This window comes from Lingula anatina, chromosome 8 (genome assembly GCF_051362555.1).
Source record: "Lingula anatina isolate TDL-2025a chromosome 8, LinAna3.0, whole genome shotgun sequence".
Lineage (NCBI taxonomy): Eukaryota > Metazoa > Brachiopoda > Lingulata > Lingulida > Lingulidae > Lingula > Lingula anatina.
This window is the reverse complement of record NC_141774.1, coordinates 8,163,880-8,184,872: the sequence shown is the minus strand read 5'-3', so window position 1 is coordinate 8,184,872 and position 20,993 is coordinate 8,163,880. Positions and strand designations below refer to the sequence as shown.

Here is a 20,993-nt window from a genome sequence, read left to right as displayed (position 1 = left end):
TTGTTATTAGATAACGCTCAAACTCGTAGTGATATTTACCAGTCTCACACACAAATATCATCAAGTTTAAATTTCCTGTTGAATTTATAGGTTAAAAAGATAAAAAAATATTAATTAAATGATTAAAAAGATTTTTTTATTGAAAAATGCAAAAATAGCATTTTGTTATTTTGCATCTTGTTTTGATACACTTAAAGTATTTCCCTTGCTGGTTTTCTGGGATGGAATAACTTCAACAGACATCGGCAAGATTACTGCTACACCTGTAGTTCAGTATGAAAGGTTCGACCTTTTGGCTTACGGAGCTAGCGATGGAAAGGTTTCTGTGACTAGTAAATAGAACATAATTTGCAGACATAGCAATGCGATAAGGCAGGGTAAAATGCCAGTTACGTCCGAAAAAAAGATTAGTGAAGTTAAGCTCTTTACTATCTCAGGAAATGGGCTCAACATAGTTTGAGAATGCCCCAAACAATTTACAGAAAGAGAAATATACCTCTTGAATACATGTACAAAATGAGCCCTTGCACCCTTACAGCAAAATATTTGTTATTCCTAGAACTGAAAACACTTTTTGGTTAATCAACAAGGTTTACCTGTACCATATCAAAATCTTTTGACAAATTTAAGATCCTTTTTATGAAGTCTGTGTTTTTGATTTTTGAGTAACTATTGAAATGGAAGCTCTTTTGCCTATGCTGTTAATGGGTTTCTCCTCAACCATTCTCGTCTGGTTTGAAGTTGGTCACGTAAATAATTAAGGTCGTATTTCAAATTATTAGCAGTTTTGCAATGGAAAATAGAACAGAATGACTTTTGATCATCAGTGATAAATGAGTGTGATCACATCACTCGTGATAAAAAAAAATGTCATGGAAGTTGCTTACGATAGTGGATGTAGTCTAGATAAATCAATTACAGTTAATTTACAATAAATTGAGCGGTGTCTCTGTTTTAATCTGCTCTTTTTTAATGAAATATTGCTTAGTTATGACTGCGTTTTTGCAAAGGCAACAACATGATAAAATTAGCTAGGAACATAAACAAAAATGGAGTTAAAAGGTGAAACTGAAAATTGAAAGAGCACAAGTACACTTTTATCATGAAGACAGTTTTCTTTCCGAGTCAAAAATAAGTTTTAAAAAAAATAAATAAACGGACATGCAGAATATACTACAATATAACTAAACTTGGCATCTATTATACATAACTACATTCTCACTACAGCTAGTGACATTACTGACACTTGGTATGATAATGTAATAATGACTAATTTTCCGGTTGGCAGGGCTTTTTTTTTAGGCAGATTCCAAGAATTGCTGTGTGCTGGCAGAGTTCTGATGGAAATTGAAGGAGATGCTCAGAATTTAATATCCTGGAACGCTTGTGCACTGTACATTTTTTTTTTTTTTTTTTGGTTGTTGTTGGGAGGGGGGGGGGGGGAAGGCTGAGCAAAAAGAAACAAATATAAAATAATGGACAAGGCCTTTTTTACTATCTGACATGAGCTTTTTACGAGGAAAAGTGGAATTCCGCGTTTTTTTAAATTGAATTCTGATGGTTCCTGAGATTCGTCAAGGTTAGGTGTTGGCTCTCATGATAAATGTTCAGAGGTTTTATTTGAAACCTAGGCTCTATTCCCATAGATTTTAGATTGATCTATCCCCGCGGGGAGTCTCACTAGATTACTTTCAGATAATCCAACTTAAATGTCCATCCTGCCTACTACAAGCTGTAAGGGGGTACTTAACTTTCGTGTCCGCCCGGCTGACAGCTATTTAGCGTGAACTCCCAGGGAGTTAGGTCGATCTAAAGTAGGTCGATCTAATCTTTGGAAATGGGGTGCTAGGCTCATGTCTGTACTTTGAAAGCAACAGCAAAGGGGTTGGCTAGTGTTACGGCTGACATTCACCAATAAACTCAAATGCTAAAACTGACTTTGATTGGCTATACAAAATACGGTTGATTAGACTTGTTCTAGTGAAATTTAAACCATTTGGAGAAAAAAGTGATGAAAAAATAGTGATTTGGAGTAAAGAAAAAATTGCAGGGGCTACCCCAGAGTAGATAAAGTTGGTAGGTTTTTGCCTTTTTCGTCTTGCTGTCCCCCCCTCCCCCCTCCCCTTCACCATGCAGACTTCCTCAAATGTCTTCTTTACAAAGTCTAATTTTCTGTGGCTTAATGAGTCGCCGAGAGCTTACTCTTCTTCTCCTAAGATTTTGTGTTTCAGGCCAATCGATACTGCACAGATCATGAATGGCAGACTAAATCTTTAATTTTCCCACTGAGACTTAAACAGATCAGAAGTCCTAGCTGTTTCCATTTAACTTGGGCTGACCTTTTTCAGTGCAGCAAAAGCAATAGGGAGTTTTTTTAATAACTTGTTTGTCAAGCTCTGTCGACCTAAAAATGGCCAAATAAGAAAAAAAAAAAAAAAAAAAAGAAAGAAAAATGAAACCAAAAATGACCTCTGACAAAAATAAAAATTATTAAAAAATAAATTTAAAAGTCAGCCTTACAGGCAGGTGCATAACCAAAAGGGCAGCTTTTTCATAAAGAAAATTTTCCTAGCTTATTATGTGCTTCCCTTTGTTTGCCAGTATGCTAATGCAATATATTGTTTGGTCAATTTTCAATCAATTTATTGATTGGAGAATAATTATGTCATTATGGAGAGAGAAGGCCTTGGCACAAAGCTTCTGTTTGAAATCTGAAATGGAATTATACTGCATTAGATCTAATATTTCAAAACTTGTCTGTTTTTTATACTTTCAATGGCAGGAGAGATCCAGTTATTCATAAATCTTCCAATAAGCCTTCAAATGTGAATCGGAGATGGGACCTTTCTGCAAAAAGATAAGAATTTTCAGGCAATCTTCTGAGCTGTTATGAAGAATTGGTGCATAAAGCGTATTGATTCAGGAATCTTAAAATGGGATTTTTCTCTAAAGCAAAATAGCGATAGTCACAGATGCTGACAAAGATCTGAAAATGAAGTTGATCCTCCCAGTAAACCGAATTAATGGGCTTGTCCAATGCATTTCTCAAAATGTTTTTAAATCTTAAATCTAAATAAAAGAAAAGCATTATTCTGAATTTTCAACACTTGGTCCTTATTCTTTTCACAACGTTACTATAGTTACTGGCCCGTTACCATGACAACTGACCGACATAGTACATGTGCATGTGTGGTGGGTTCACTGAACATACATTTTAGTTTGATGCTTGACATATTCTTATTTGACACGATTTTCTGATTTGACTGAAAAGAAAAAGTGTAACATTTCACCTTTTTTTTAAAGCAAATTTATCAATGTTTTGATTTGACTATTTTCTTGCTATGGCCAATAAGTATTTAATGAATATTTTTTTCTAATTTTTTTGCCACAAATAGTAAGGACAGGTGTATAGTTGTCCAGAATTTTGTGATAGTCAAACATTTATGGATATCATTTTCTCATAATAAGTGGCAATAATTAGCCCGTAGCACCATCCAATTACACCTTCACCCAGTTGCTTATTTATCATTATGACAGCTGTTGAAAGCAAATCTATTAGTAGACCTGTATTCACACTATATATATATGTACATTGTATATACTTGCATGGTTTAGACCTGTGTTGGTCAAAATGCATTGATTGCAATCAGACTGGTGTCTGCGCAGCAGAAGTACACCATACAACAGCTGCGTATACACTGTAGAAATATCAGGGAAGTCAGTTTTTATGTGTCACATGTTGCAAATTCAAGGAGAAATATTTTCAAGAAAAAAATTGTTTGGTTTTTGAAAAAGAAAAAAAAAATTGGCTTTAGCTGTCATGTAGTACTTTAAATTCTCAATTGGATTTGAGATTAACAAATGAGAATTTAATCTACTCGTTGGACCAGTTTTTTGACTTCACTCATGATGGTTGTAACCGATCACTTATGACAGGAAAGCATTTACATTATAGGGGGTCACTCAAGTACTAGTACAAATAAGGGTGTCAAGGCTATGTTTTCTAACTAGCCATTGAATTAACTCCAAAGAATGAAAATTTATTATCATGTTAGTGCCCAACTCACATGCATTTAGACCTTTTTCTAGACATAGCTTATGAGCCACGTGATATTTTAGGTGATCTATATTTTTGGAACAGGTGTATGTAACTTGGTTATGGGCCAAAAACTAGGGGGAGGAGAATTCTTTGCTTATATAGGGGAATGCGGGTATTTATTTCCCACGTGTGTGCTGCATTGTTGATGACGTCAGAATTGATTTATGCGTATCTGACCTTCACAAGTTCACATTTACTTGTACCTTCACCATGTCTTAGACCCCATTCCCGTACCTAGATCGATCTAGCAGGATTGACCCGTCTTTTTAGCTATGTTGCTTTCAGCTCAAGCGGTTCTGATGTCTGGCATGCCTACTGACGCTGTTAGGGGTAATTAACTAGCGTTTAGCAGCTTTAGTAGGCATGCCAGACATCTAAGCCACTTAAGCTGAAAGTGAGAAACCCCTCGGAGATGGATCGTTCGTGTTAGATTGATCTAGGTATGGGAATGGGATTTTATATGTATCTACCATTGTGTGCCACCTATCACGTTATTCCTTGTCACTGTTCTGAATAAAACTGTCCCATCACACAGTCCCACTCTCCTGCCTGTCTCACCTTTCACACTGTCCCACCTATCCCACTATCTAGCCTATCCCACTGTCAGACCCATCCCACCCAAAACATAAATTCTTCTTTGAAAATATTTACTGTTTTAGAAATTGTAGGATGAGAATAAATATCAAATTACCTGACATTTGCATCAACTTTTCCTTTCTTCCCTTTTTTGTTACATTCTACAAAACAAGTCAATTCCAGAATGTCATAATGTGATAAGGCAATTGCCAGATTGCGTGACAGCTTATTTAAATTTCCACTCTTTTTCCAACGCACAAAAACAGGTTGCAGAATATTGTATGTCATCTTCCTACACATTTGTAGAAGTTCTCATGTCATTTGTGCACAGCTTCTTAATCATTCAGGAGCATATATTTTTCTACCTGTTACTGCTCGTCAAATCTGAACCAAGCTGATGGATTTTATTTACAAAATCGGTGCTTTAGGATCAAGAGAAGAAATAGATGATTGGTAATTTCTTCCAAGTTGTTATCAGATTTTTCCCCTATTTATATGTCTTAGATGTATAAACCTTGGTTAAAATAGATAATTAAAAGAAATGATCACTGGAAAAAAGGTGTTTAGTATTTTTCCATTATTACCGTATTACCTATAGGTACCGTATTACCTATTAGCTAAAGTGCACCAATCCGTCTCCCTCATATTTACCAAATGTTCGTAAAGTTCATGGATACATGTACTATAAGAGTAGGTAGGCTTTAATTAAATTGTGTGAGAGAGTAGGTTAACCACTAGTGCAAATTTTATTTTTGAATCAAACCAATAACAATAAATAAATCCTTTTCAATCACAACATATTTTGAAATGCTTAAAAAATGAATATCTCTAGTAGTGAAAAGGTTTGAAATATTTGTTGCTGGTTTATCTTTATACTAGATATTCATCAAAGTCTCTTGATTTTTTTCTGTGAAATTGATGAAATTGAGTTAAGTGCTAATTAAGCTTTTCCATAAAATGTTCCACCTGGCCACTATTGGTCTGATAGACACATTTGTGGAACACTTTGTAGGAGAAATGACAGATGTTTATGAATTTTCTCTGCACTGTATAGTCATAAGTGAAGCTACTGTAATGGTTGATGATTTATGATCGAAACTCAATATGTATGATTTATTGATGAAGTTGTGCAGAGGGAGGTGAATTAAATAGCAGTAATTAGGAGGGAGAAAAACAACTACTTGCAACAGCATAATTAGTATTTGAACACTTCTTATTCTTGTTAAGAGGTGGTTTTTGGTGTCTTTGTGTTCCAGTGGTTTGTACCAATTTTTTTATTTTTATTTTTTGTTTATTATTTATTATTATTATTATTATTATTTTTTTTTTGCACATTTTTTGGAATTTAGTTTAAATACACATGTACATTGTTGCTGATTAATTTCAGAGGATAAAGGGATATGGGGGAGTTCTTCTTCTTATTTTTTTTTTCTAAAAAGAATAAAGGGAAGAAGTGAAAAGCGTACCCTTTTCCCTTAATGTACTAATAAAAGCTTATATTACAAAACATTGTTCTTCTTTTCCAGTTGGTTCCTGGTTCATCTCCCCAGTGCTGTCTGGCCTTGTGTCTATAGGATTGTTTTGGGTTATCTCACTGCTTGTCCTCAGAAAGGTAAGGACAGTTTACACAATGGTGCAAACCAGGGTCAAACTGTACTAATATTAATGTACTTAATGGTTGCAAGCCTGGATCGTTTTTTTTTTTTTTTTCTGGATAATGTTAATTGGTGTGCTCAATTAGATAAGGAAATTTACACTTTAAGGGGCTCGGCTGGTGTATTAACTTATCAAATTTTTGCTGGACGTCATGTAGCATGCAGATGTTTATTTTGTTTTCCAATCAGTGGATATTTGGATATTTATATTTGTTAACAGAAAAATCAGTTATTTAAAAAGAAATTAAATCAAATTTAGCCATCCAAATAAAATTTGCTAATGGTATCTTAGTTGAAAAATACAATACATATAATATGGGAATTGATATATTTAATTTTAGGAGGACCAACTGAGGCATGGTTTACGTCTTCTGCCCATATTCTATGGGTGCACTCTAGTCATAAATGTCTTCTCCATCTTCTACGATGGCCCAGAAAGTAAGTAAATAAATGTCAAATTTGTTAAAATGTCTAGAATTTTATGCCTTTTTCAACTGCTATAACTCTGAGCTGTAGAAAAAAAAAAAAAAAAAAAGAGAGAGAGAGTGAGAGAGAAACAGCAACACATTTTGAATTGGCAATTTCTTTAAAGTTTTTTATGGTAATTCTTATACATACACACACACACACACACACACACACAAAAAAAAAAAAAAAAAAACCCTAATAAGTTGGAGTCTTATAAATGTCAATAAAATTATCTTAATACACTTTTTATACTTTTTCTTCAATGCTTGATTGGATTATGCTTATAAATACTTATTTTTGTCATTGTGACAAGTTTTGAACAAAGATGGTTTAAGATGCAGTTTTAACGGATTTGAATGAATGACTTAAGTTTTTACTGGTGTTTTGTTATTTTTCAGTGCTGGGCTTCGACAAGATTCCGTTATGGGGGATATTTATCCTAAGTTTTGGCTCGGGATTGATATGCGCCTTTCTAGTGAGGGTTGTTATGGTGCCATGGCAACGGAAGAAAATATTAAGTAAATATTTATGTGTGTAAGGGACAAATTTGAGTTAAATTTTTTGTGTAAGAGGAATAACCTAGGAGACGAGTTTTTAATGGTCTTCCAAAGTCCCATGGCAATGAAAGAAAATATTAAGTATATTACTCACAAGTATAGGTTGCTAGATGTAATTATGATCTAAATAAAACTTGAAATAAGAGGGATGAACTAAAAGTTTAAAGTTCCCTGAATAGAAGTTATTGATAAGAAGTAGCGTGAATGAATCTGCCAATTTTTTCACTGGGTGAATCAGGATTTATGAGTCTCAGAATGATTCAAGATTGCATAAATTTCTTAAGTTTATACACAAACTACAAACTTATGGTAACTCAATCTTTTCAAATGGGAAAATTGTGTATTTTACAACTACCGTATGTTTTTAGTTATAAACTCTGAAAATTAGAACACACTTGTAGAGTGGAAGCCAAATAATTAAAAACAGAATATGATATTTAATTATTTCAGAATTATGTAAAATTGTCAAAGATTGAGTTTTTCTCCAATTGATTCAAAGATAGAATCATTACTGTAAGTCAGTTGAATTTGATTATTGTGGATATGAGACTATAAACTAATCTTTGAAATTACCTTTATTTAGATTCAGCACAGGAGATTTCATACAACGCTGCCACGACAGAGAAGTCAGAATGTAACGGAGCGGTCAAGTTTACATTTGGAAGTCAAGTCAACAAGATAGGAGGTGGATCTGGAGGCAATTCTGGTAATTACGAATTAGATAAAAATATAAGGTGTGTTTTATGTGTACACGCACATACATGCATGTGTGCTAATGTGTGCGTGTGTGTGTGTGTGTTTGTTTTTAGAGGAGGGCATGTAGTGTAGCTATGAACTGTAAAAATATTACTGGGAAATCTGTGTGTGAATTTCCTAGGATTTGTTCACAGGGGTCTATTTCTCCAACATTGCCAACAGAACGAATTGCGTATTAAATATTGGAAATTAAAGTGCCATATTAATAGAACAACACATTGTCCAATCAAATATGTTTTATTATAATAGTAGAGGTGGATATCAAAGTTCTTAATTTTGCAGGATTTTCTTTATTTGGAGAAATTGAAGACTTAAAAAGTTGCTGGATTTTACAAAAAAAGTTATATAAACAGATAAATGAGAAAATTTCATGAATTCAAAAAATATATTTTTTAATCAGTAGAGCATTTGTGTGGTACATGTATGTTTGGAAATTCCCTGTCCCCAGTCTGGTTATTTAAGGTCTTGGTTTATCAGGCTGTGAACTTAAGAAGAGGTAATAGATTTAATGTCTCGAGTGTCCTTTACCAGACCTTTGGACGTCTTGTTGACACCCCTTGTCATGTGTTTACATATTTATTTATTTAAAAGTCAGTGTCCATTTGCCCCTAGTAGAGTTAATGCATACTGTAACTACTAATTGAATTCCAATGAAATGTGTTTATGAATCTCCACAGTGCAAATTACATGTATATGTGCTCATATTAAAAAAAAAAAAACTTATAATCTTATTCTAAAGCTATGAAAAATCAGTTGTTTTTTTGTCAGTTAGAAGGCACATTTTGAGGGAAAATGGTGAACCTTGAAAGAGTGAGATAATGGAATAAGTGAGGGGTTTGAGAATTTTACACAGTTACTGTAAGCTCATAGCAACAGATTAGTTTATTTTTGTTTGCCAAGATCTTGTCTGAGCCGTCAGAACAGACACATGATCTTAACTTTTGTACCCCTAAACACCTGCCTTTCACCTGTAAGATAAGTGACCCGATTATGTCTGGATTTTCCAGACTGCGCATGGCTTCGGCTGTCTCATTGTCTCGTTTTTTACTTTCCTGTCTGGGAAAAGTGAATTTGCATTGAAAGCCTTGTTTAGAATTGAAACAGTTTTAAAGTCGTGATGTTTTCGAGTTTTCGAGTAAATTTAGACATTTAAATGTTTACTGTATGTTTTTTGTTACAAGGAGGTATTATCTGTCTACACATCCTGCATATATATCTGCTTATCTTTCCCAAAATAGACCTTAAGAATAGTAAAACACCTGAAATAAATGTAAATAATATTGAGAAATTGAGATATTGAGAATCATGAATGAATATTTTTATTACAAATGCATGCACAAAGATATTTAATCCTAGTCCAGAGACAGGTCAAGTCATGAGCAAAAAAAAAAAAAAATAATAATAAATAAATAAATAAATAAAAAAATAAATAAATAAAAAAATAAATTAAAATAAATAAATAAATAAATAAAAACAAAAATGGCTGTTTTCTTGAAGATCCCATTTGGTGAAAAAACTTGGGATAGGATATCATTGATTAACCATGTATCTAAACTTTAAGCCAGGTCCTCCTGCTAGTCCCATCTTGCTACAAAGAATAAATTAATTGGTCGAAATGATACCAGGTGAATTTCCTGCAACTTGATTCTTTATGCAGCTCTTGTGAATTCCTTACTTTGGCCGAATAAGTCCACTTTTTTTTTTATTTTGGCTGAATAAGTTTCTCTACTTCCAGAGTCAAGTGACCTGTAGTAATGTATTCCCTGCTTGTTCTGTCTTTTCTTGATTTTAGTCTCAGTTTTATTTTTGTCTCGTTCACATGGATGTCACGTCTGCAGTCGGAGAATCATTCATGGTTGACCTACCTACCCCCTCCCCCTTTACGACCACCCATGTGAAGCTCAGTACTAGCATTTTCTTGATTTTTTTGAATACGGATAATTTTTTGAATAAGGATAAATTTAGAAAAGTGCCAGCAGAGTGGTGGACTTCAGACCTATAGCCAGCTGCACAAAATAATTGTACCTGAGAACTGCTTTCAACTTTTAGACCAAAACTTTTTGTCCACTAGACACAAAATATATCTATTTAGTGAAATAGTTTTATATTAGGGTAAACATGGCTATATGAACATGGCTCAAAACAATACCTTATTGAAGTATTTAAGAATTATGAAAGATAAATAGCTTTGCAGGATATTTATAGACATAAAAATATGACCTTTGGGTCATTTTCATATGTATATAGTATACTTTTAATCTCAATGAAATGTCTGTCACAAGCAAAAGAATTTATGGAATCACTGTATGAAATAATATATTTATTTGTTAATTAATGTATTTAACTTATTTATTTATTTATTTTCAGCTGACAGTTCAAGAAGGCCGTCTTACACAGAATCAATGGAAAATCCCATTATTATGCCTGAAAAACCAACTGAGAACGGATCAGGTAAGCATTACATATTTGAACTTTTTGATTTTAGAAATTCAGTTTACTTTCTGTAACATGCAAACAATTAAAATATTTTAATAGAAAGATTAATTTTTTTCTTTCAAAACACTGCAAATTTCAAACAAATATGAATGAGTGGGATATCACACTTATGAATTTACAAGTGTCATATCTTCATGTTGCTCTATCACAGTTTGCAACCTCTTACAATGTTTTTTGACATCTCCATCACAGCTCCGCCACAACCACTTTTCATAAATATTTGCTGACATCTCCATCACAGCTCTGCCACAATCACTTTTCATAAATATTTGCTCATATCTCCATTACAGCTCCGCCACAACCACTTTTCATAAATATTTGCTGACATCTCCATCACAGCTCTGCCACAACCACTTTTCATAAATATTTGCTGATATCTCCATCACAGCTCCACCACAACCACTTTTCATAAATATTTGCTGATATCTCCATCACAGCTCTGCCACAACCACTTTTCATAAATATTTGCTGATATCTCCATCACAGCTCTGCCACAACCACTTTTCATAAATATTTGCTCATATCTCCATCACAGCTCCGCCACAACCACTTTTCATAAATATACTTTGATGGACCTACAGACAGTTTTCTACTTGATATCATAAACTTAGAAGAATTTTAATAATAAATTTAATATATGTGGTGGTAGTTATGCTGTTAAACATTTTGTAAATTGAATACAAATTGACAAAGAACAGAAAACCATTTTGTGCAGTGTCATGGGTATTTTTTGTGTAATGTCTATACAATTGACAGCGTTGCTGCCTTGTTTTCTTTTTTGAATAAAATGATTAAATTATATATATATATATATATATATATATATATATATATATTAGTAAAGAGCAAATCTAGTTTTTGTTCTACCTCCCCCCATTTCTCTTTCATTCTCTCTGTCTTGCTGTCTCAATAATTTAACGTTTGAACCATTTCAGTGAAGAGTGGTGCCCAGTTACTGACACACCTGGTGAAAGAAGACGAGGAGAAGGAAAAAGAAAAACTTGTCCCCACAGTGAAGCGCGTTCAGGTATGTCATTATAAACATACTCAAATTCTTATCCAAGTATTTATTCAGAGGATTGGTTATGATTTTGATTTCAAAACCCAGACTTAGAAGTTTGTCTGTCTGTCTGTCAAGTTTTCTTGGTATTCTGCCATCCAATATAAGATGCCTGTAATATTTTGCCTTATTGATTTTCAGTGAAATGCTTATAAATCAATAACAAAAGTTATTATAAACAGGAATTGTCTGCCCAGTAAATTATTCCATTGTCTCTTGTCAGTTTTCTGTGATGAATTTACAAAATGGTTTGTTCATCACACTTGGGATTTAGGGGTAGTTTATTTAAGAAATATGAGGACATGTTTTTATTTTTTATTTATTTTTTATTTTTTTGGTCATCAGGACGTTACCCCCTCACCATCAATGAAGTCCTTCAAGACATTACTGACACAGGAGTTTGGACCAGGAAAGACCACACCACCCAAAGGTATGTACATGTAAATAGGTCACATTGGCATTGATACTGATACAATATATTGTTGATCATCTTTTGGGCCTGGCTATATCTATTTTTCTATCTATCTATCTATATATATATATATATATATTTTTTTTTTTTTGCTATGATGTTTCCCAAATTAAGATTGAAATAAGAAAGGGGTTATTGCATATCATTTTGTTGCTGTTTTTCTTAATAAGCCCAAAGTAGTTGGTGGGAGATAACAAACATAGTAAAAAAAGTGATGTAATAAGTATCTGTTTGTCAAGATTTTAAATTTTGGTTTCTTTTAGTCACAAATGGAACAGTGAAGCTAGATATCTCTGACAGCAGCAACATGGAATATTCTCCAGCTAGCAGTCAGGACTTGGAGGTAGGAGTTAATGAAAAATAAAAAGAAAAAAGATATGTTTAAAACTTGAAAATTTCATCACTTAAAAATTGATAAATATTTTTAAGTCTGTGAACCTAACATGGCCATATTAGGTGACAAATTTTTCAAAATTATTAAGAGGCTAATTTTCAAGTTTGACAGCATTTTCAATGTGAAAAGAATTGCGTTGGCATAGAATGGTCTTCTGACAAAATTTTCAACTATGACTAAATTTTCAAGAATGGAAATTTCCCCAAACTGATGGTTTTGAAATCTGAACATCATAAGGAGTTACATTTTGCAGAAAATTCCCCAAAAATTGAGTCTTGAAAAAAAAAAAAAATGAAATAACAGATTATTGTACATATTTTTGATATTACAGATGAACAAATTCCCCTTAAATGTAACACAGTATTTATACACATGCATTTAAATCTGCTGGTAGCAATTTTAAGATTTTTTTTTTTTAAAGCCCACTTTTCTCTCTGACTCTATGATTTTCATCTTTTCATTTCAGGCCCAGAAGAAGGAGCGAGAGTCTATAAAGGACAGTCCAGAATCTGTTAAACTGTTTTCATGGCTGCAAATTTTGACAGCTATTTTTGGATCTTTTGCTCACGGTGGTAACGATGTCAGGTATGATTTATTTAGGGTAATTACTCAATGAAGTCGGGCAGCCGGAATAAATCATTTCTAGCCCCCCTTGCCCCCCCCCCCAAAAAAAAAAAAAAAATAAATAAATAAATAAAATAAGCTCTTTAAGCTAGTGAATTACGAAATAAAGTCAGTGTACATGAACTGTTCTTTTTGTATTGAAAAAGATTTGCTGTAGCATCTCTTATATTACAATGGAAAAAAATTAATGAGGCCCTCTGATGACAGGGCGAAACATCACATTTCAGCTTGAGTCCTCGCGGAATTGGATGGACCTACACAGACTGATAGTTTCAATGGGAATGGGGCCTATGGGGCCTATTGGGGTGCTTTTACTGTTTAGAAAAAACTATGGGGTAGCCGGCTTTTCAGTTTTGTTGCTACCACTCCATAATTTTTTTTTTATTTCAGTAACTTTAAGACTACGTTGACCATTGGTGTCTATGGCAGTGGTGGTCGTAAAAACATAATTTTTTTGTGATTCCTTAATAAAGTTTCTGAAAGATAAATCATGTTTGCCCACTGAAAGATCTAGTCATTACCCTTTGTTTCACCACCCCTTGATTATTATCTTTTTATTACAGCAATGCAATAGGTCCCCTGGTTGCTCTGTGGATCATTGGTCTGGAAGGGAGTGCCCAGCAGAAGTCTGCCACGCCCATTTGGATCCTCCTCTATGGTGGAGTAGGCATTTCTATTGGCCTGTTTGTCTGGGGGAGGCGTGTCATTAAGACTATGGGGGAGGACCTTACCAAGATCACGCCCTCAAGGTAATGATTGATGGGCGTCAAGACCATGAGTATGTCAGAGTGGGGATGTGTGTGTGCATGCGTGGATGTGTGCGCGTGCATGTGTGTGTCAGAGATAGAAAGATGTGGGATAATGCCTTTTAGTTCAAAATTTTAGAAAGTAAGTTTTTAAATAAACTAATAAGTGAATTAAGATAATTTCAGCAAAAGCTTGTGCGTAGATTAATGATTTCATTTCAGAAATTGTGCATTGGTGCAGTACAGTGTATTTATGGTGGTTAAAAACTCAAGTCCAGACCTTGTAGAAACTTTGCCAGAAATGGCATCTGTTTGCAAAATGTTAAAAGATTAAATGCAGTGCCTACCTGAATACATGTGCAGATCTGCTAAGCTTGTCTGTGCTGCTTGCAAATATTACTAAATAATAAATAATAAAGACATTACGTATAAAAAAAAATAAAATTGGTAATTTAAATTTTCCATTGACTGGGAGTTAGCACCTTGTACACATAATGTGAAGGGTAAGATTGCCTCCTTTTTTATTTCAGTGGTTTTTGTATTGAGATTGGCTCCGCCCTCACTGTCCTCGTTGCATCCAATATCGGCATTCCTGTCAGCACCACGCATTGTAAAGTGGGATCCATCGTAAGTGTCGGGAGGTTCCGATCAAGAGCGAACGTGGACTGGAAACTTTTCCGTAACATTTTTTTGGCATGGATTGTGACACTGCCAGTTAGCGGTGGCATCAGTGCTGCCCTCTTTGCTGGGTTGAGATTGCTAGTTCCGCACTGAGAGGTCTTAGGTCATGTGATTGGAGAAAATTGCTAGAAGAAACAAGGGAAGGTCAAAATTATAACAAGAAAGAATGAAGGTTGAATTTGATGCATAGTATTTCTGAAGTAGGCAGAAAAAGATGAAACTAAGTCAATTGATTGGTCCAAGACATCACGGATGTGTTATAGGGGAAAGTTCTTTCAAAATTCAGTAAAATCATCGCACATGTTTCAAAAGGAGTTGAATGAATAGGAAATAAAGTTTAGAGTACATTGATAGTAGGGTTGCTGAATGTTAAATTTATGATAATTGTTTTGCAATGTGATCCAAGATCGCACATATTAAGAATTTTTTTGGTCCAGGAATGATTTCCAAGATTGCAACAGGCAAAATCGTTCCAAGTTATAACTGTGAATAGTGAATTGCTCAGTTTGGGTTTTGATTGAATTTATTTTTAGAATGCACTTCATTGTTTAACAATATTTAAAAAAATAATGATAAAAAATAAAAAAAACCTTTATAGTAAATAATGGTAATGAAGGGATTGGATTTTTAAGAAAATTTCAACAGATAAAATCGAGTGGGTCTGTATACAGACAACCATTGTTGCAGAATACCAAGTTTGATTTTGCCAATTGGAAAGTGAATTTTAAGTCGATAAGACTAACTACAAAAACATGTATATTTGTGCAGATATATACATAAATGTGCCCTACTGTTACATGTACATGTATAAGAGCTGTGTTAGCAGAGCATGAATGTCTTCCCAGTGCAAATTTTATTTATTAGTCAAAATGATAACCTAAAAAAAAAAAAAGAAAAAAATAAGGAAAAGAAAAATAAATCTTAAACTCCTTGTGCTAATGTTAGCTTTGCCACACAATTTTTTAACTTCATTACAATTTTTTTTCTGGTAGTTTTTCATATCTGAACCCAGTTTAAATGTTTCAGTTTTGTTTTCACCCGTTTGTTTTCATTTGATTTGTTTTGAATTGTGTATTCAGTTTAGCAGCCAAACAGCAAAATGTCCCCATGTTTATTTGTAGTTAGAAAAATGACCAGGATTAGGTCAAGGACAGGCCATGTAGGTCAAGGTTAAGCCAGTGAATGCACAAATAGGTCAAGTTAAGGTCAGTGTGCATAAATAGGTCAAGGTCAATATTATGTAAGTATATGGGGTACAAGTACATGCAGTTCAGGGTAGATTATTATTCCTTTATTGGTTCTTTGTATGGAACAACTGCCAAAGATTACAAACGAAAAACAATTGAAGTATGTACAAAGCACTCTGTATTCTACAAGTATTGCTATACTGCCAGTATCCTTCACCTTATATTTTTTGTTAGTATTTAAGTTTTATGTAGACACTTTCCGGCTTGAGTGTGACCACTGTTATTTGATGAATGATTGTATTTTATATGCACTAGTTATGTTATAATTTATGATTGTTTTACTGCCACTTAGTTTTAATTCTCATGAATGTTAGACATACGAGTACAATGTGCAGGCATTGTGGGTAGTTCACAGTGCGACATATACATATACATTTTGTCTGGTGTGATAGCGTTGGCATCAGAAATACCAATGTTATTGTTTACCAATACCATAATGCATTTTACATTGTTAATTTTTTCTAATGCTACATGTACTGTATTTGTCCATCAAAAGGCTGTACTTTTGGCGTTGAAATACTGTATAAATGCTGCATCGAATAAATAAGAATAAACAAAATGATAAATTATCACCCTTGGATAATTATTGTTAACTAAATTGTGACAAAGCTATCAATAGTGAGTACATTTAAATCAAAGGGGCAAGGTCAATTTATATTTACTGACACATGTTTACTGTATCAGTACTTATACTTCTAGCTACATGTACATGCAAATGCTGTTATTAACACTTAAAAACATTTATAAACATATGTAAGCAACTACCATGTTCAGCATTTGTTTTACCTAAAATATACTTAGAACATACCATATTTGATATATAATTTAAATACAGCAACATTTTAAATGAACTTGGATGAACATTGCAAACCTGCCAATGTACGAATGTACCCATATAGTAAGAGAAAATATTAACTTGTATACAGCAAAGACCTACTGGTAAATGATCAGATAGCTTTTTAATATTTTTTTATTCTTAAGCGGTAAAGTCTAATGACAAATTTTCATATTAACAGATCATGCTGACTCGGATACTGCACCAAATAACCATCGTTAGTGTGCAACATTGGCCCATATCCTGGATAACCGTCATCAGAGAGTTACATTGACCTAGATATTTATCATAAAATTTAATGGGTCACACCAAGGAGTTATAACAGAAGGAGATTACACGCAAGCCTTTCTATTGTCCGATGTCTGTTACGGTGGGCGGAGCTAGCTACGGGGGGCCTCCGGTCTCAAGGTTTCGTCTGCGTCGCTCTCCTCAGCTTGGAGATAAATTTCATATGCGTTATTTCGCGTTAGAATTCGAGATCAGTAATGTCAAAGCGCCGCTGTATGCTGACGATTTTTTTCACAGGTAATTATTTGGACGATGTGCTGGAAGGGAACGATATCATAGAAAGCGATTATAAGGTGGTGACTGAGGATGGTTGCCATGAACTTTTTAGTCGGTGATAGATGGCTTTTTTATGGCACAACCCGGTGAAAAATCACCAAGGAGAAGTCAAAAGAAAACGTCCCAACTGTGGTTTGTGAAAATGACATTCAAGTGAACGTCTGTCCTCACTGCAAAAGGACATAATATTAATACATTAACGTTTGGACCCTCCTGCCCTTGGGTCCCATAAACATATACATTGTGACAGTGCCTACGCTTTATGTCTGGTTTTAAATTTCTTAAAGTATTTTTTTTCTCACTCGGTATAATTTTAATATTATAATGCATTTAATTAAAATTTTAATCCAAGGTTGAGGCAATGCCACGACACGTCAGTTTACTGAATACTCGTTATAAATTTCTTTATTTTGGAAATTTCCCTTTTTTTCAGGATTATTTGACACGTACTAACACTGTTCATATTTGTCGGTAAACAAGTGCACAGTGCCATACATTAAGAATAATTTTTATTCATTCATAAATATATTTATGTACAAAATATATCAGAAATTTTAGTATTCACCGAGCTCTTTAAAGTGAAACAAATAAAGATGAGAATATTGAATTTCAAACTATTATTTACTATATTAACTTAAAAAATCTTTTAAGTCAACTCTATACTCAAGCACTCTATACTCATGAAAGTAGCATCTGTGAGTAAAACCATTTTATTATATCAATAGAAGAACAAAAACAAAAATTTTACACATAAGCAGTAATAAATGAAGTCATAAGAAGGATTAAGTTGCTACAGTTTTCCAGTTTTATGCAGTCTATGATGGCATTTTTTTCAACCGTGCAAATAGAAATAATTATATTCTTCTTTATCTGACTTGCTGATACCAGTCTGTGCCAGATACTATTCCACTTACAGGCCAGCAAGGTCTGAGAATCTAATGGGCCGAATGAAAAAAAAAATCCTAGAAGATAAAGTGGTTAATTCTTACAAGTAGGATAAAAAACATGGGATTTTCAAAAGGTTATTATAGATCAAGACAACACTTAGTAAGAACATTTATAAAATGTAACAGCTGAAAAAATTAACTGGTAAGTAAGCAGTAAGTGACTGCTTTAAAGAAATTTCACTGAAACAGAAATTTCACTGGCAATCAGGTAGACTGTTATACCATGGCACTCAACAATTTATATATAGGTTTTGAATTTTTTCCACGTAACAGTAACAAAATTTATGTCCACTTTTGCAATGTATAGAGTCAGTTAGGTGAATGAAAATATTTTAAAATGTCATAAAGGAGCACTATTAATTTAATGCAATCTCTGTTGGCCAGTCTTATCCAGTTTCTTCTCCAAAAAGGACAACTCAAGTGAGAATTTCTTCAGGGCCTTTTCTTCTGCCTTGCTAATGCCATGCCACTCAGAAAAGAGAGAAACCTGTAGGTTAGAAAAAAAAACAATAATAGCATTATGAACTACTAGTATCCATGTAGACATTATGGAATTACGCAGTGAAGTTTAATGTGTCTTGTTATGACTTGACTGAAATAATGTTCACCACATAAATGAACAATTTACAACTAAATTTATATAGAACATCAAGATTCATGATCACAAGCTAATAACCCCAAGAAATTGAAAGAAATTGTACTTATTACAAGAAATTATTTAAATCCGCCCTGGTTCCTACTCTTCTGACAGGACAAAAAGGGGATTTCAGAGAGGCTGGTTGCTAAAAGGAAAATGCCCAAGGTTGTTGTATTTTGAAAAAAAAATTAAAAAGGGTACTGTTGTTAGTGAATGTTTAATGCATCTTAGGCATTATGACAAAAGTAACTTACCCCAGACACACTGACCTCCTTTTTTCATTGACATATTTTAATTTTTTCCAACCTGACCATAATTCATATATTCAATGCAGCCTTCTCCCAGATCTATAATAGAAAAAAAAACTTGAGTAGTGTTAAGATATGCATGTCAAATTCATTATCAATTTTGAGAGAATTTCTGTTTCAACACTACAAGATGAAATATTTAATTTCAAGTAATTAATAAACCTTAATAGAGTTCTATTCTTTTGTAACCACCAAGGCAAAGCTTCTTTCTTAAAATGAACTGAAACATCCAAGCTTGCCACCTAACATGCCAAAGTAGTGAAGTATAATTTAGTAGAGAAGCAAGTACCCCTTAATTATAGAGGTGTCTTACACAATAAGGTGTGTCTTACACACCTTGACTCAAAGAGAGATGTGTAGTGAGATAACAGGTAAAGTAATTGGTGGAGCCTAGGTGAACTTAAAACCTTAAGACTTTAAATTAAGAAGCACCAGGATTCATGTGTGTTCTTTTTTCAAAGGTTTAATATGAATTAAAACATATATATGTAAAAAGAAGACTAAATAAGTTAAAAATAACTATACCAAAGACACTGAAGTCAAACTCCCTGTTAGACCGCCATGATGGAAAATGCTGGGTGGAGGCAAAATTTTCCAGTCAAAAAAACTGAGCACTTTACTTTAACAACAAAATTACCACTCCAAAGCCACCCACCATGGTGAGAAGAAAAATGATGACCAACTGTCATGATAAGTCTTTTTAGATTTAAACATGAAAAAGGTAAAGGCCAAAATGGTACATTTACCCATAACACTAGAGTAAAAAATTGGTATTCTGAACAAATCAGGTTATTTTTTTCAAGAAATATTGGAGCAGCATCCATGCAATATATACCACGCCACGACCAAGATGTTCAAGAATCTAAACACACCAATTTTTTTTATAATCTTGCATTTGAAAAGTACAAAAAGCGGTAAGGCTTTTGGCCGTAACAAGCGTAACACTTTTTGATCGGAACTCATGAAAATTGTCAATTGTCGTATCCAAGCTAGACCACATGTAAAATCGCAAAAAAAAAAAAACAATACTGCTCAAGCAAGTGTGTTGCACACATAACAATTAGTTAAATTTTATGACTGTCATGTGACACAAGTTTCAAAAAGTAGGAGGAAAATGTCTTTTGGAGTAATTTTTTTTCGAAATATTAACAAGATGGCGGCTTAAGCATCTGCTTGTTATTCGGCTACTGAAAGTGCACCTAAGTTTTATTCTTTGCTATTGCCACAAATTACTTAACAATTGCAACTGTATAAAGACCAAACTTTCTTCATCTGATACTATATTTATAGGCACTTGTTATGAGTGGGAAATATTTTTCGTGCAATATTTATTCTCCACACACCACCTCGCGAGATCAACGTGTAGCTGGACACTTACACAGTGAGACCCTACGACATAGAAGTTGCAATTTATCTTCATATTTCGTGTAGTTATGCATTTAAAAGCACTTACCTGTTTTTTGAAAACCTTGTCCAACGTAATATCATATAAATTCTGTATTTCTCTCATTTTTTAGAAACTTGGGACTCCGTTTCTGTTTCTGTCCTCAAAAATCAACAGACGAAGGCACAGATACTAACAAACGAGATTTAAACGAGAGCAACAATTAAGCGTAACAGAGATAGGCATCCATTGTTCTCTGGGTTCTATTCATTCCGACCAATGAGAGACCGTAATACGGGCTCCGCCCCCACGCGTGTAATCTCCTTCTGTTATAACTCCTTGGTCACACTGACCCAGAAACTGGTTATTATTTTGTGAAGCAGAACGTATAAGACGCTGGACATTGGTGACGATGTCATTATCATCACACTTTTTGTTCATGAAATAAAATGTTAAACAGGTGGCTAATTTGGTAGTTATGTTCGTC

The 20,993-nt window shown here is 33.7% G+C and overlaps 1 protein-coding gene and 1 long non-coding RNA gene across 4 annotated transcripts in view; one reads left to right on the top strand and one right to left on the bottom strand.

The window, feature by feature from the left end:
* The window catches only part of LOC106150456 (sodium-dependent phosphate transporter 2), a 29,648-nt gene extending 13,245 nt beyond the window's left edge, over positions 1 to 16,403 (top strand). For all 3 annotated transcript variants that reach the window (XM_013523292.3, XM_013523301.3, XM_087019256.1), the window contains exons 5-15: positions 6,202 to 6,287; positions 6,672 to 6,768; positions 7,197 to 7,316; positions 7,939 to 8,061; positions 10,479 to 10,562; positions 11,543 to 11,634; positions 12,013 to 12,097; positions 12,403 to 12,482; positions 13,000 to 13,118; positions 13,721 to 13,906; positions 14,434 to 16,403. In XM_013523292.3, the coding sequence (XP_013378746.1) occupies positions 6,202 to 6,287; positions 6,672 to 6,768; positions 7,197 to 7,316; positions 7,939 to 8,061; positions 10,479 to 10,562; positions 11,543 to 11,634; positions 12,013 to 12,097; positions 12,403 to 12,482; positions 13,000 to 13,118; positions 13,721 to 13,906; positions 14,434 to 14,677 (1,316 nt within the window). In that variant the 3' untranslated portion in view covers positions 14,678 to 16,403. The remainder of the gene's footprint in view (positions 1 to 6,201; positions 6,288 to 6,671; positions 6,769 to 7,196; positions 7,317 to 7,938; positions 8,062 to 10,478; positions 10,563 to 11,542; positions 11,635 to 12,012; positions 12,098 to 12,402; positions 12,483 to 12,999; positions 13,119 to 13,720; positions 13,907 to 14,433) is intronic.
* A 1,319-nt stretch (positions 16,404 to 17,722) lies between these two features.
* Positions 17,723 to 20,852, bottom strand: LOC147760305 (uncharacterized). Its single transcript, XR_015335699.1, has 3 exons — positions 20,576 to 20,852; positions 19,069 to 19,161; positions 17,723 to 18,664 (listed from the first exon to the last, which is right to left on the bottom strand). It is a non-coding gene; the product is annotated as an uncharacterized LOC147760305 (long non-coding RNA).
* Between the last annotated feature and the right edge of the window lie 141 nt (positions 20,853 to 20,993).